Source organism: Monomorium pharaonis, chromosome 7, assembly GCF_013373865.1.
Source record: "Monomorium pharaonis isolate MP-MQ-018 chromosome 7, ASM1337386v2, whole genome shotgun sequence".
Taxonomy (NCBI): Eukaryota; Metazoa; Arthropoda; class Insecta; order Hymenoptera; family Formicidae; genus Monomorium; species Monomorium pharaonis.
In genome coordinates, this window is record NC_050473.1 from 4,002,650 (window position 1) to 4,018,703 (window position 16,054).

At 31.7% G+C, this 16,054-nt stretch overlaps 4 protein-coding genes across 6 annotated transcripts; 2 read left to right on the forward strand and 2 right to left on the reverse strand.

Annotated features, from left to right (window-relative positions):
- The first annotated feature begins 609 nt into the window (after positions 1-609).
- LOC105832844 (mediator of RNA polymerase II transcription subunit 31) lies at positions 610-2,099 on the forward strand. The gene is made up of 3 exons (XM_028192427.2): positions 610-897; positions 1,228-1,317; positions 1,393-2,099. Exons 1-3 carry the CDS (start codon positions 831-833, stop codon positions 1,704-1,706), a joined length of 471 nt encoding a protein of 156 aa, XP_028048228.1. The 5' UTR covers positions 610-830; the 3' UTR covers positions 1,707-2,099.
- On the reverse strand, positions 1,927-8,536 carry LOC105832845 (organic cation transporter protein). Of its 3 annotated transcripts, none has more exons than XM_036289716.1 (8): positions 6,784-8,536; positions 5,889-6,233; positions 5,326-5,573; positions 4,848-5,134; positions 3,555-3,897; positions 3,164-3,408; positions 2,916-3,091; positions 1,927-2,749 (listed from the first exon to the last, which is right to left on the reverse strand). In XM_036289716.1, the coding sequence occupies exons 2-8, from the start codon at positions 6,090-6,092 to the stop codon at positions 2,444-2,446; spliced, it is 1,809 nt and encodes a 602-aa protein (XP_036145609.1). In that variant the 5' UTR covers positions 6,093-6,233; positions 6,784-8,536; the 3' UTR covers positions 1,927-2,443. The 3 variants fall into 3 exon arrangements, with proteins under 3 accessions (XP_036145609.1, XP_036145608.1, XP_028048227.1); XM_036289715.1 differs by having other exon boundaries at positions 3,251-3,408; positions 6,690-8,536; XM_028192426.2 differs by having other exon boundaries at positions 6,690-8,536.
- Positions 8,537-9,399: 863 nt separating this feature from the next.
- LOC105832843 lies at positions 9,400-11,083 on the forward strand. The gene is made up of 2 exons (XM_012674126.3): positions 9,400-10,246; positions 10,545-11,083. The coding sequence occupies exons 1-2, from the start codon at positions 10,199-10,201 to the stop codon at positions 10,782-10,784; spliced, it is 288 nt and encodes a 95-aa protein (XP_012529580.1). The 5' UTR covers positions 9,400-10,198; the 3' UTR covers positions 10,785-11,083.
- A 1,231-nt stretch (positions 11,084-12,314) lies between these two features.
- Positions 12,315-14,834, reverse strand: LOC105832842 (structure-specific endonuclease subunit slx1). Its single transcript, XM_036289719.1, has 3 exons — positions 13,923-14,834; positions 13,726-13,777; positions 12,315-13,625 (listed from the first exon to the last, which is right to left on the reverse strand). Exons 1-3 carry the CDS (start codon positions 14,102-14,104, stop codon positions 13,050-13,052), a joined length of 810 nt encoding a protein of 269 aa, XP_036145612.1. The 5' UTR covers positions 14,105-14,834; the 3' UTR covers positions 12,315-13,049.
- Between the last annotated feature and the right edge of the window lie 1,220 nt (positions 14,835-16,054).

Consider the following 16,054-nt stretch of genomic DNA (forward strand, 5'->3'; position numbering starts at 1 on the left):
AACAATTATTTTATAATTGATCTCATAAGCGATGATCAAGCAAATTTTAGAATTACGTGTTATGTATGTATATATTATATACATATAAAAGTACCTTTTTAAAAATGTAATACTGGGCAGTATAATTAGTATTTAATAATAATAAAAACAATAGTGTTTTTAATATTTAAAATAAATATTAATTACTATATTAGTCAAATTAATATTGCTCAGTATTACTATTTTTATAAAGGCATATGAAGCTTAAGATTTGTCGATAAAATATAGTGCGAATAGGCAGATAGACGAAAAACAAGAAATAGAAAACAAAAAGTTACGTTGTAGATTAGACTTAATTAAGTCTCTCTCTCTAGTTACATAAATGTATCATATGAATGTTATATAAGCTATTATTGTCATCAAGGTTGCGTTCATTTGGTGATCACAGTGGTTGTAAACATCAATTTATCCTTGTTTAATATTTGACAAACAACAAGAATAAAAAATGATGTTTAAGCGCTAAAGCAGTTTAGATATCGGCTGCACACGCACCTATCAGTTCTCCAGTTAAATTGGCGTTGTAATCGCAGCGTGTTAGCGTCGTTGGCCGGTTGGCGTCGTTGGTGAGTTGAAGAGTTCTACTTTTTCTCTTTGACGAATCGGCGAATAGCAAGTTGGCAAGTTTACTACCATTTACTACAGTTTACTAATTCACTTTAGTTTGGGTTGGTTTGGTTCATTTGCAAGGAATTCAGTGCAAAATTCATGGTGGCGATTCTCTCTTGCATTGATATTTTCTCCAAATTCATTATAAGAACGAGAACTACATATTTAACAAAAATTGATGTATTATGAACCGACTAGATGATCCGCCGGGGCTAATGAAAGGCAGAAAACCATCTTTTATTGGAATGAACGGTAAATTCTCAGTCATGTGTTTAGTAATTGTATTCTATCCTATCTTATTTTCCAAATTATATAGTTATGTTTTTAACATGTTATAAAACGCTTTTAAAAAATTACAATTTTGCTCTAACCTGTTTTTTATTTGTAGAATAAGCAACTTTATCTAATTGTGGCTGCGTTTCGATATTCACTGTCAGTACTGAAATTCTACAGTGTATGTGACGTAAACTATAGATTTTCAGTACTGGCAGTGAATATCAAAACGCAGCCTATGTATCACGTTATGTCACTAAAGTTTTTCTCTTGATATTTCGAAAGAATAATTCAAAATTGATATTTCAGGAGCTCCAGAAACGGATGATCAACAGCGACTACGGTTTCAGGTTGAGTTAGAATTCGTACAATGCCTTGCCAATCCAAATTATTTGAATTGTAAGCAAGATAATCCTTATATTCTTTATTTACCTTTAAAAAAAAAGTTTGTCTGATTTATGGATATAATTCTAGTTTTAGCACAGCGTGGCTACTTCAAAGATGTGACGTTTATCAATTATCTTAAATACCTATTATACTGGAAAGAACCAGAATATGCAAAATATTTAAAGTACCCTATGTGCTTGTATTTCCTGGATTTATTGCAATATGAGCACTTCAGAAGAGAAGTTGTGAATTCTCAATGTACAAAGTTTATCGACGATCAGCAGATTCTGTTGTGGCAGCATTATACAAGACGTCGAACAAGGCTTCTGCAAACAGCTGCTGAACAAACACAACATACTAATTCTCAAAACAATGGCATCACTCAACCTAAGGTTTCTTGAAATTCATATAGGCCATAGGTGTGTGTGTGTGTGTGTGTGTGTGTGTGTGTGTGTGTGTGTGTTTGTGTGTGTATAGTGTATGATCTATTGTATTATTTATCCAGTGTTATACTTAAAAAAAATTGATTAATTTAAGTTATTGCTACATGACTGACGGTTTGCAGTTTCCTACATTTTTGTCATTGCATGGTACTGTATAAATTATTTATTAAAAACAAAATTTGCATCAACAGAATTTTTTTCTGTTTAATCATAATTTTTACATCAATATAATAGTATATTCATTATTATAATATGCACTATAATGAGATCTGCTTTTTAAGTCGTAAGTTGTATATTGAATCAGTTATGTGAGAAAATCAATAAACAAGTAAAAATTGATTCCTCCGACAATGAGATGATATTTATTAAATATTCAGAAATACTTCTAAGAAACATCACTCTATATGAGTGTATTGTAATTTTTATTTTCTTATATTTTATGTTTCTTAAAATTGTTTGTGAATGAATAGTTTGAGCTCTTTTATTGACATGAATATGATAATTTATCCAACTTATATTTTACATACAATGTGTAATTTTTTATCTAAACGCATGTGATGTTTATTTAATAGAGAAATATATCACAAATAGCTTAGTTTCTTAAATCTTTTACATCTTTTACGTTATGTAAAACTTTATATGAATAAAGTAGCTCAATCATGTCCAAGTACACTAATTTTAATACAAAATTGTCTTTATAAACCACTCGGCATTTTTTTATTTTCCATGAAATTCACTAGAATTCCATTACCAGCATCTACCCAGTCTTCTGAAAAGAGTTTCTCTCTTAGAATTTGCCCTTCTGTTAAATCCTCTTCTTTCACATCATTTTCTATATTGACACCATCACTTTCGCAATTGTCGTTGGTTACATTTTCCATATCCATCACTTGGTCTGGTAGAATTTTATTCAATGTCTCTGGTAAAATCAGAGCCAATACACCGGCGACGAGGCATAATATCCCAACGATTAGCAATAGCATTGGAAATGATATTTGTTTCTAATAAAAAAATTATTTACATTTTCATTACAATAATTATCGGCTGGTTGATTGTTTAATCTGACAATTCTTCATTCATCGGAAATAGTATAAATTAAAAAGCATTACACTTTGAGAAAATTATAGAAATAGAAAACTATTCTAATAAGAATAGTAGATAACGTACCAACAAAAGTAAATATAACATGCTCAAGCTGGTAATTTTTGCAAATGCTACGCATAAACCTAAGCAGCTACCTCGTATCACGGTTGGGAATATTTCAACGGTATACAAGTAGGCGATAGAAAGAGTGCTTGTGATAGTCATTTTGCCAAACAGCAATGTTATCATTTTCGCGAGATCTGAAATAAAAATTTTATGACTCGATAAATGTGTTGCGATAGAGGAAACTGGATCTTCTTTGTTTTACGTACCGATCCACGGCATTGTGGTAGTAGCGGTTAAAACGAAGAAAACTGCAATTAAAATACAAACAATGCCATTAAGAGATTGGTACGTACACATTGGCAACCGTCTACCGTATCTAGATAATATAAAGTACGCAAATGTGTGCGTCGCCATTTCGAGAGTTGCACTCAGGGCAAACGTGGTGTGTCTATTAATTGGAAAACTTGGTGCCAGAGCATCAAGTGTGCTGCATGCGATTGTACATGTCCACCTTAAATAATATTGCATTAAATAAAATCATAAAGTTTCAATTTTTTTAATGTTTAAAGCATTATTATTGTATTCAAAAGATAAAAATAAGTGGAGATGTTAAAGGAAGTTAAAAAAATTTTGTTTAATCACTTTAAAATAGTTTACCATTGACAAATTATTATAACACCATATTTCCTTAATATCGACGATTTACTTGCATTCTTGAATGTTGAGCTTATTTTGTTCGCGGCTTGTTTCTTGTGAATTCCTATTTTCTCATCTTTTTCGTTCGTTTTTTGTTTTTTTATTCTGCGTAGCACTACTTCCTCTGCGCCTTTCTTTTGATCGCATTCCGGTTGTGTAATTATTTTTGACTTTCGATCACTCTTTGAACTCGAAGGTAAATGCCTTTTGTCAAAATTTTTTGCTAAACTTGGCGTCTCTTGGTGTAATTCTATGTTGGAAAATTCATTTTCTGAATTGATTGAATTAGCTTCCAAAGTGCTCTCTAAAATAAATTTTTTAGTATTGAATGTTATATAGAGGATACGAAAATATATAGAGGAGAAGGTGGTAACATGGCCACCCATTTATATTTTATTTAATAACTTCGTTAATAATGTTTTGAGTTGAAATTTTCAATTATATTCATCAAAGTGTTGTTTATTAGAATTTTCAATTCAAAGTTATAAAATATTAATTATGTTATATATTATTTATAAAAATGTAACGATGCTGCATGATGGCTCAAAGAGCAATAGGGAGAGTAATATGGCCATCACAAAAATAAATGTAAAAAAATTAGTTTTGTTTAAAAAAGTTATAGTATTTTGTTAGAAACATATATATATGTATATAAAATAAGTTGTTATATCGAAACAGGTGATTTTTATTCACATTTAATGGAAGTTAAATAAAAATAACCTTATATCTAAAGAACCTTATTCGTATAAAGGATTTAAAAAAATTAACAGCCTTAAATTAAGGCTTTAACCGATTTATCGAGGAATTTTGTCGATATGGAGATCTCGAAAGTGACTATATTACTAGCACACTTACATATTGACAACATTCTATATCATCGTTTAATTTTGTATAACTCGAAATATATACATCCGAATAAAAAGTTAAATAATAAGAAAGTACTCAAGTGTATATACATTTGGGTGATAATGCGGTTAAGTTTAAAAAGTATAAGGAAGTAATTAAATGTTAAAATGTACTTCAAAAAATTTTTGAAATTCTTAAAAGTAAAAATGCCTTATAACAAATGTTGACTGTTGTGTTTTGCCATATTAGCATTATTATATAACAGTAGGCTACTAAACAATATCATAAATAATTACTAGAATTCGTCAACTAATAACGGAGATAATATGGATGGGCATATTATCCGCACTAGCCATATTACCACCTTCTCCTCTATATATACTATATACTGTTCTCCATTATTTGTACCTAAATTTTTTTGTTCAATTAGCTCTGACTTGTTTAACAAATTCGTAGTTTCTTCTCGTTGACTTTCATCAGCCCTTGCTTTCTCAAGTTCGACACTGGTGACACGAAACTTCCTCTCCGGTTTTATCGGCGTCGTGTTACTTTTCATGGACACTTCTTGCACAGGAATATTCTTCGTCCGCAATTTAATGCAACAGCTGTTGTATATTGCGATTCTCTCAAGCGCCATATCGGCCTCTGTTGATTTTCCTCTAGCCAATAGCCATCTCGGTGATTCCGATATAATCCTATTTTTAAAAAATTATTTATTTAATTTTTAATGTGTCACAGATATCTTTCATAAATATAACATTTAAATATTTTTTAAATTTTTAGATATTTTTAAGATTTGAAGATGATCTTGAAGATTTTCTTTAAATTTTTGTGTCAGTTGTGGTTTTATTTTATTTCTATTTCTCATTTTTTTTCTTTTCCTTACCAAATGTACAGTACGGTGATAGCAGTGGGTACAGAAATAGCCAACTGCAAAATTCGCCAATCAGGAATTACATAGCTCAATATTGCGAGTAGTATGAGACCGATCGACCAGAAAATCTGCATAATTAATGCGACGATAGTGCGAGCTCGCGCTGGAAGTAGTTCCAGGGAGAGAATATATGTGGAATTTTGCAAACCCTGAACAAATACTCCTTGAAGACCACGTAACGCCAGAAATGCAGGATAGCTCTAAAGTCGTAAATTTTACCCTCTTCTTTAATATTATTAAATTTTATTTTATAAAATTATTATAATACATATAAACAATCTCGTGTATACTGCTTCTTTTCTTTCTTTCTTTCTAACATCAAATACGTAATATCGTAATGCTATAAAATTCATCGTGCTGAATGGGAAGAAAATGAATAGAGAACCATCAGCCATATTTATAAAACAATGAATACATTAACAAGCTAAGTAACTTTCTTTAGAAATTTGAAAAAAATTACGTAAATTTAATATTTTCAAATGTTATTTCTAATATTGTGATAAAAGGTTTTTTACCTGCACAATATAGAGTGCGACTGCCATTGTACCTTGCGCGTAAAGACATAGAGCTTGTACTGGAAGTCTGCCAATACGATCAATTAAAAATCCAGTGATCCATGCACCCAAGAGTACCCCTATATAATAAGTGGTCGACCCGAGAAAGGATAAATATTGTTTCTCGCATACTAAACCCCATTCGGTAACTACACTGTTCTCCATGAATTCCGTCACGAAGTGATATTCGCCAAAACAGGAAGACGTAACCACTGGCACTTCTGACGACGTAAAAGTTAAATTGGCAGCGATTGATGAATTTGATGCGATTTGACAGCCATAGCTTTTACTCGTTGAATTTTTTGTCTAAAATATCCACAAAAAACTGTTTATAATATTAAATTATTGTATTTTTAAAAAATAAGAAGCTTTCACTTTTTTTAATAATCTTTTTTCGGCATTTTGCTATATTTAAGTGTACAAATTACTTAATGTAATGATTTAAAATAACATATAAATTTTAAATAAATATAAAATTTATGTTTAACGTTAAAAATGTAGTTTAACGTTATACAATTTCTTTATATTTTAAATAAATTATTTTTTAATGTTTTGTACGTAAAATAAAATGTTATATTTTTTATGTTTAATGTTTAATATTTTTAATGTATTACTTGTCCAAGTTAACATTCTATTGTCAGACTTAATTCATATATGCATATATTGTTTGTCACTAAATTAAAATAATAACTTAATTTTATGTCACATTAAGATACAAAATTTTACGATTAATTTCGAGCTTTCTTTTATAATCCTTCATACCTGACAATAAAATTTTGGCGTATAATTATAAAAAACTGGCAACGCGTGACTCATAGCGACGATGACATAGTTTATTCCGAGTAGCAACACTAACACCATTTGAAAGCAGCCCACTTTAGCTTCCTCCGCATTCATTGTAAGCAACGATTGAATCTCTCCACATCAACCCCTGATAACTCAGCAACCGAAACTTTTTCCGTCAAAAGCGCGACACCGTAATTTAAAGTCTCTAGTTTATAATCACATTTATTCCTTTACAAGCATTGGAATAAACAATTTTTAAAAAAAAGTTAGCCAACATCTTCTTTGTTTTTATTAAATATTTGCTCTATTTGTGACATTGGATTAAATTAAGGTTTTGTAAAATAATATATAACTAAAATTAATAATTTATGTAAAAGAAATAATTTAAAAATTATTAGTTTATATAAAAATTTAGGAAAATAGTAGCTAAAGAAATTGTTTGTTTATATAAAATAGAATGTTGAACGGAATACGACGCGAGACTCAAACAAAGTGTCATGCACGAAGGTAAAGCGTGCACTAACAGAGAGAGGATCGGAGTCTTCTCTCTTGCAGGATGCGAGGCGTAAAGGAGGAAACTGAATGACGGATGAAGAGGACTATGGTACGGCCTATTGTTCCAATACCTGACAGTATGTAGGTACATTGGCATGCAGTACATATACGAGGAGTAAACGATCTTCTGCCAATAATGATCAATATTTCACGCTGACGTAACCATTACTGGCGGATCGTCCCTTTAATCATCACTGTACTATTCCATGTCATTGTACTATTATAAATTGTAAATAACACAAAGTGCGAATAAAACACGCACACACACACACACACACACACACACAGAGGGAGGGGGGGAATAGAAGTGGGAGAGAGAGAGAAAAAGAGAAAGGGAGGCGATAACGGAATACGGATTTTTTAATTTCCGAACTAAGCCAGATGGAAGACATCGGATCTAATGACGCGTTAGCGATAATTGCGAATGATTGCGCGGTGAATCTCGACTCGCCGATTTACGCGGTCAATTGAAATTGAAGATTCTACGTAAGATTATAAGCGTGCGCGCATACGTGTTAACAATATGAATTTTAACATGAACCAGTTTCTCAAATAATAGTTATTCTTGTGGAATGTGTATGAAAAACGTGCTTTAATTCTGCAATGCAGCATATATATGGTACTTATATACTCAAATCTGAGTTATTGCTCGAGTCAGATAATCTCCCAGCTGGGTTTATAAACTCCACTAACGCTTTATATATGTGTATATAGCGTATGCTTCTGTCAATAACAACAGAAAGACACGTCATCAAAACTTATTAATTTTCATTGTTTTACCTAATTTGCATTTAGTGTTATATCATAATTACCTTGATCGTAACAAGGTATTATAAATCATTGCAACATTCCGCGACCGAGATGTTTCCTTCATTTCTGGAACTGTTTGCGTATGCTATGCTTGTTACATCCGGTCCCGGTCACATCCTGTCTTTCATCGTTGGTTTGTCGCCAAGCTGGATCGACAATCGAATTTGAAGGAAATTCTATCTCTTTCTTTCTTCGTTATCATCGTCATCATCGTCGTCGTCTTTCAATTTTAAGTATTGGTTGAACGTCACAACCGGTATTGTGACATTCATGGACCGTATACTTCGCCATTTATGGCTAACTTTTAATTTTTATCGTCAATGAATGCATAATTGCTTATCAATTACACGCGTTATTTGTCAGCAAAGAAATGATAAGAAATGTAGTATTGATATATCGTTTAAAAATATAAAAACCACAATAAAGATTTTTATTTTATTATAAGGAATTTTATCGTTTATAATACATAATTATACGATATTATATTATATTAGTACCTTATTTATTATTATAACTGTTTAATAACGGAAAAATTACAATTTATTTCTTAGGCCCTTTTATTATTTCAATAATTTTACAACTTTGTGTTGTTTATAGAAAGTTTTTTTTTTACATATTTCCTTTTCTTTTAATTAACAGATAATGCAAATCTTGCAATAATCACCGAGTAAAAAAAAGAGAAGAAGAAGCTGAAGTAAATTTGCTAAAGTTATTAGAGTACTGCTAATGATAGACATATCTCCCAAGTAGCTCGAATCTTGAATGGTTTTCTCAAGTATAGATGTCTAAGATAACCGCGAAACTGGCAGCTAACATTATTACGATAGGCAAAAAAATTTCGTAACACATCGCGTAATATACGGCACGAATGGATGATGCGCCGGTTAACGATCCGTGCCAGATTTCATCGGCGCTTACGATTTAGGCTAATTTCTCGTGCATTTTCTAGCAGCATGCAGCTCCTTGGGATCTCCCGCACATCATTTTCTCGCATAATAAGAAACAGGCCAACAATATAAGGTTGATAATAATCAAAATAAAAATTAGTCGTATAGAATACTGGAAGATATATGAATTGAGAATATTGCGCAAATGCCATCACGTAACACACATACACATATATGCATACATGTACAATAGTTATATTAAATATTTACAAAACGAATAAATTACTAATAAATTTATAAAATTTCGTATTTTAATTTTCATATAATCTATTTTTTATGCATCTAAATTTTAATGTAGTGATAAATTTTTTCAAGTCTATCTAAAAAAGTAATCAAATTTTACCATATTCTTGTTAATAATAATAAAAATAGTAAAACACTTAAATTAAACAAAGTAATACACTTGAAATAATTTTTAGATTTCGTCAAAAGTGAAAAGAACTTGCCAGTCACGAATAATAATATTATACTTTGAGGTAATAGTATTTCCTAAGATTTCGCTAAACATCCTCACTGTTAAAGTTTCGCCATGATTGAGCTAAATAATGGTATTTGCTCACATCTAGCGTGAAAACCCGTGATGTAGCGATAAACGCGCATGTCGGACATCGCGATGTATTGCTGCGACGCGAAACGAAGCGAAGCGAAGCGCACGAGCTAAGGCGTCCAATGACTGGCGTCCAACCTTATGGCGCACGACGCGCGAAGCCGCAAGACTGGCCTGGATGCCTTTTTTTCGTAGTGTACCGTTATCGTAGAATAACTTAGGTTCTGTGATCTCGTAGTTGGTGTGTATATCGACGACGCGTCGATTTCACTTGGCCAGTCGGGGGAGCGGGTCATCGCGTTTCGACTATGCGCGCTTCTCTTCTCTTCTCTTCTTTTAGTCTCTCAAGACACGGCGCGCGTTGCGACGTGGTGGAAAAAAGGCCAGCCCTCGCATTCTCGTGGAGAGCCGAGAGCCTCTGGCCGCTCGTTTCGATTTTCCTCAGTTCTGTTCAGCGAACGTGGCGCGATAGGTCGCATCGTACGTTGTGCGGTGCGGATGCCTCCTTCGTATGCAAATACCGCGACGTCGTTTTTCTTGGATAAACGCCGATCGCCATCGAGCTCTCGTACGGCCGGCCGACTCCGTCGCCGGAAGTTATTGTCGCGCGCACCAAGAAGCGTAATATGAGATCCCGAATAGTTTTGTTAGGAGTTTTGCTCATCTGCACAAGCGTGAGTACATATTCTTTTATCTCTTTTAACATTTAATTCGTCTTCGAATCGTACTCATATCGGATATATACATTATTAAATATCGCTAATATTTAAACACGTGTATAAATTACTATTTTATTATTACTATTACACAATGTTTACAGTCGGCACGCATCTCTCATAAATAAATCTTGATCAATCGATATTAGATTTTAAATTGTTTTTATTTTAGTTTATTTTTTTTCTTCTTTTCAGCGCTTTTATTGTTCTTTTTAATTGCTCTTTGTATGGCTGAAAATTATTTCGTAATTTGCAGATTCAATATGCAGATAGCAGATCGAAGAAAACGACGCAGCTGTCGTTGCAGAGTAAAGAAACTAACGTGGTGAATTTTATGCGGCTTTTAGTGATGAGATTGGTCTTTGGAGTAGCTTCGGCAATGGGGTTGGGTGAAAATCTCTCAGGTGTACTTGGTGGAATTTTCGTGCCTCCTGGAGCCGAAGAGTACAATGAAGATTACGGAGATGATGATTTGATTGTACCTGATATTTTTTGAAGTAGATATCTTTCAATCTAATCGCGCAATTTTGTACTTAACAACTGCATTTCAGGAATTTTGTCGAAATGAAAGATATACTTTTAAATATTACCTCAAAAAAAATGGCTTGCAATACAAATTGTAACATTTCTTTAATTTTATATCCGAATTAACAAAATTTAGACAATATAATTTTGAAATGCATGTTGCAAAGAACTACATTCTGTTTTATATTTTATTAATGAGACTTGTGTGTGTGTGTGTGTGTGTGTGTGTGTGTGTGTACATATATAATACACACACACATACACACACACATAATACACACATACATACATATCTTATTAATAAAATATAAAAATATATATATAATTTTATCATTTGTATTTTTTAAAATTTTATATGTTTTGTAATTAAAAGAAAAAATACAAGTAAATATATAAACTTAATAAACTTTATATAAAAGATTAAAGATCGTGAAAAAATACGGTCTATCAATCGAGTCTATTGCAAACAGAAAAAGGTTGTTTTATATTAAATATTATGTATTACAATAGTGTTAAATATTCAAAATTCATTACAGAATTTTATATGTGATAATCAGACAATTCTAAGTCGTGTGTCTGTCAAACTTGCGCGAGAGACAAAATGATCACTTCTTAAGTGATTTTATATACAGTTATCCGCCGTAATTTCGGTAATAGAACTAATGTGCACCGATTACTGCGGGTGAAGATCTGATGGAGTAGCAAAAATCGCTTATCGTTTCCGCTTTTTGTTTATATTATGTCAAGTGATTCTAACTGTCAATTATTGGTTCTGGTCCAGTGAAATTAGCGTCTGCTAATCGAGATTGAAGTCTACATAAATATTTGATCGTTATCTTTTGAAAGTGTTGTAAAACCAGTCTCAGATACCTTAATAAAATTACAATATTGTTTTAGTTTATTTCGTTGCTCGTTGAAATGGATTGGAAAATGGAACTTACACCAATACTTTCGAAATAATCAGATCAAATGTGTAACAAAAGTAAACAGATAGTTTCTATTACTGAAAGTCTGTAATTATGAAGAACATCCACTCTCTGTATATAACTGATAAATGAGACGGAAAGCGTTACGTTCATAATTGTTAACAAAGAATTGTAATTTATTTATTTTGTCAATAAGAAATAATTTTAGTTTAACATCGCACATAAATTTTTAGATATAAAGAAAACAAAGTCATTTTGCAATATAGAATTGTATTTTATTATTTCAGTCCTAATACTTCATACTTTATTGAAATTTACTTACGATTTATATATACCTACGTATATGTATAATTTCATAATAAATGTATAAAATACATTTGATATTATTGGGTTTTTCCTTTAAAATTTATTTTCATTAAGTTTTTTAAAAAAAGCCAAAAGTTTAATATTAACTAATGCAATGTTGTATAATTTTAATATATCTTCTCAATATAATAAATGTAAAGTATTTATAATCGCGTAATAAATGTAATGTATTTATGTTGTTTTTTTATCAAGATTAAATATTAACAAAATTTTTATTTATTAATTTTCGTTTTATTATTTTATACAATTGTACAATTGTTAGATTTGTATGTAAATAAGTTAATTTGCAGTACTGCTTAGTCGATAAAATTAATATGCGACAAACTTATGACCGAGAAAAAAAGAAGAAAATATGTTGTCGTTTGCAGATCCGAGTATTTCAATTGGTATAGTACTGTTTGATCACGTACAAGTTCTGCTAACGGTTCGACGTGGCGTGTGCTAATTACACACTAAACCAACGTCCACCAAATAAGAATCATTGGCATATCTATGTAACAGTTAATGTTTCTTATATCAAATATCGATTAAATTCACATCAGAACATTAATATCAATTTGATAATATGTAATCGAAATTGATAATATGTAATATAAAAAATCAAAATTTTTCAAAAATTTATAGAAAAAAGAGAAAAAATTTATATAGAAAATTCATAATATACATAGCTATATCATTTATCATTTAAAATAGAAAAATGTGAAATGTGTCACAGATTAAACAAACATTTTATATGTGTAATACACACATATGTATTATAAAAATTAATATTTGATATATGTATAATTCCAATTTAGATGTTCCTTAACGATATGATGATATAAATACATATGTTAATGAGAAATGTAACTCTGGTTGTCAATTTGAAATACAAGATAAAAAATTTGTATTTATTTACAAATGTATATTTATTTATGGTATATAAAATGTTATCTATATGGTACTTAAATATCGTCGCTGGAAAAATCACTACCGTCTCTAATTTTTCTAAGATCTTGATAACAACCATTCTTTTTTCTTACAAGATCTCCCCAGAGGACATTAGACTTGCAGACAGGGCAAGTGCCCTCAATCGGTAAGATCATCCCATCTTTGCAAAATTCTTTAGCTAAACAGATTAAATGTGCAATTAAGAGACACTTTGGTTTTACACAAGTGATAGAATCTTCCTTCGTTACACTTGAATTGCAAAGAGAACAAAACATTGGTGATTTTTCCACTGGCAAATGGAATTCTGGTTTAAAAATATTAACTTCTTTTGTTCTTTGCTTAATTGTACAACGGGTGACTTTTCCATAACATATGGGCATGTGTAACGGTGAACATATGCGTCCATAATAATTTTTGGAAAACTCATAGTCCAACCATCGTACTATCAAAGGTAGACGGCACCAAGGCCCAATTTTCAACATCTCAGATAAGACTACTAAACGAAAATCAAACATTTTCTGTGCTGCCTTCTTCTTGGGAATGTGTTTCAGTCGTCTACTTATATGTGGATGTTGCCAAGCCCATTCAAACTAAAACAATGAAATGTTTAACTATTAAAGCAAATATGTTCTAAAAAGTTTTTCTTAAAAAAATATATAAATATGTATATATTAAAAATTTTAAACTTACTCTAAGTGCAGAGGTGCTATTAGGAAATCCATGAACAATCAAGACCATATTCCTAAATATAAGTATTGAAATTTAAAAAGTATGCATATAAAATAGCTATTTTATTAATTCATGCAAATAAATAAGTTTATGTAAATATAAATATATAAATGTCCGTAGGCATGTATAAAAAAAGAGAAAGAATAAAATGTAATTACCATGGTCCTCTTTTACTAGTTTTCCAAGCTCCACCATAGTTCTTACCAGCATTATGTTGTTTAATTCTGCGTTTTGGATCTACAGTATAACCTATATAAGTTCTTCCCTTATATTTTGGATTCACACAATATAGTAAATATACTCCAAAAAAATGCTCTATCACTTCTGGTTCTTCTTCCATTATTAAGTATTATAAATTTTCACGATATGTAAAATCAGTATATAAAATTCACTTAGCAGATTTAGACTTATTTCTACTAAATTACTAAAATATTTATCAATTTTTGTTCTTACTGAACGACATTATTTATATTTATAAAAATATTGAATGTTTGTTTTTATCAGTTTCTTGTTCCTTTGAGATCTAAAAATTGTTATTAAAAATATCAAAACAAAACTTAGAAAATTTTAGTATTCTATTATTTTTATGCATTCAGTAATCATTAGAGAACAATTCTTTCAATTTAAAATATTCGATTAAATCTTGTATAATTTCGTGTAAGTTTTAACATGTAACAGGAGTAGTAAATGTTGTAGAAATAAAGTTATCAAAGATTCTCCTTTTCTCTTTATTTTTTTTTAATTTTCACATTTATATAGAAATAACAAGATAGTTTTTAAAACACATGTTATTAAGAGATGTGCATCAAACATTTATTTATTTATTATTACGTTTTAATAATGATAAAATTTCCAGTTGTGTAGGATTTTTTGGGGGTTAGTTTCGTCATAGACGTAGGCTGCGGTCCACTTGATGCTACAAACGCTTCGAAGTGTTTGATTGACCAATCGAAACAAAGATTTTTACGAATTGACCAATCAAAGAATGCTTCGAAACGTTTGTAGCGTCAAGTGGATCGTAGCCGTAGACGCACTCCCTAATCTCCTTACTAGTGGTTTGTTCGCGTCGCCATGCTCCAACATGCTCCTACTCCAACGCATTCTAATAGGTTGGCGTCATCGGAATCAACGTATTGGAGTGCGTTGGGGTGAATAGGAGCATGTTGGGGCATGTGACGCGAACAGACCTTAGAGGATCCCTAGATAGTTTCATCCATCAGCGCCTCTATGTGCACAAAATGTGCACATTGAACTATGTAGTCAAATATCTAGGAACCCCGTAGGTAATGTGCATAACTTTTTGGGTCTCTTTTATGCTATGTCCACGTTTATTTGGTTCTGTTTCATGCTATATCCGTAAATTTTACAATTATATGCATTCATATTTTAAATCTGTTTTATGCAAATGTGCATAATCGTGTTCTATAAATGTGCAATACTACATATACTTGATATAAATTCAAATAATTAATTTGATAAAAATTCACTCACCGATTGCTGTCGCTGCTTCTGCTACCGATATATGCTGCTACATTCTTTTTCCGGTTTTGATTCTGAAAATGTGATAAATATTATTCTTAAACTCAAACACAAAAGCAGGTAAAGAAATGTATCACTTGAAAAAATATTACGTATATATTTAATACCGAGTCGCTCGATCCATCGATATGCCGCTTTCTGCTGACATCATCCTGCTATTCTCGAACTGCACATTAATAACGATCGTCCAATACTTTATTCGGCACTCCCGATATTACGGATAATATATCACACACACGAGTAAAATGTAAATCGCGCGCGAGAATTTCACTTGGCGCGATCGTTATATTTGAAAAAATACGTGAAAAGGACGGCTCGTCTGATTGTCGGAGAAAATCAACATGGCACGAAAGCGGCGTGACGTCACGTAACTTCGTGGAAACGCAGGCCGAGGAAAGCGGTGAGAAAACCGTTTGAATGAAAATTACGCGCCGAGATACAATGAACGGAGACAAATTCGTTTCGAGAATTTCGTATGCTCGCACAACGATCGACTAGTAGCACTTCACTTAATTGGCACTCGCGATATTCTATCGAATATACCCCCTTCGAGCAAGCACTTTGATGCTTGAACGCGCACGCGAACACTTTACTCGAAACCGAACCTAACGCACGACGCCGCGCTTTACACACGAATACGACCTCTGCTACGACTCGCGTGTCGTTTGCTAGCGCGACGACACTCTCAACACAACACTGTACCTGCATAATTCGAATTCTGAATACGCGAAACACGCACGGAGTTAACAGA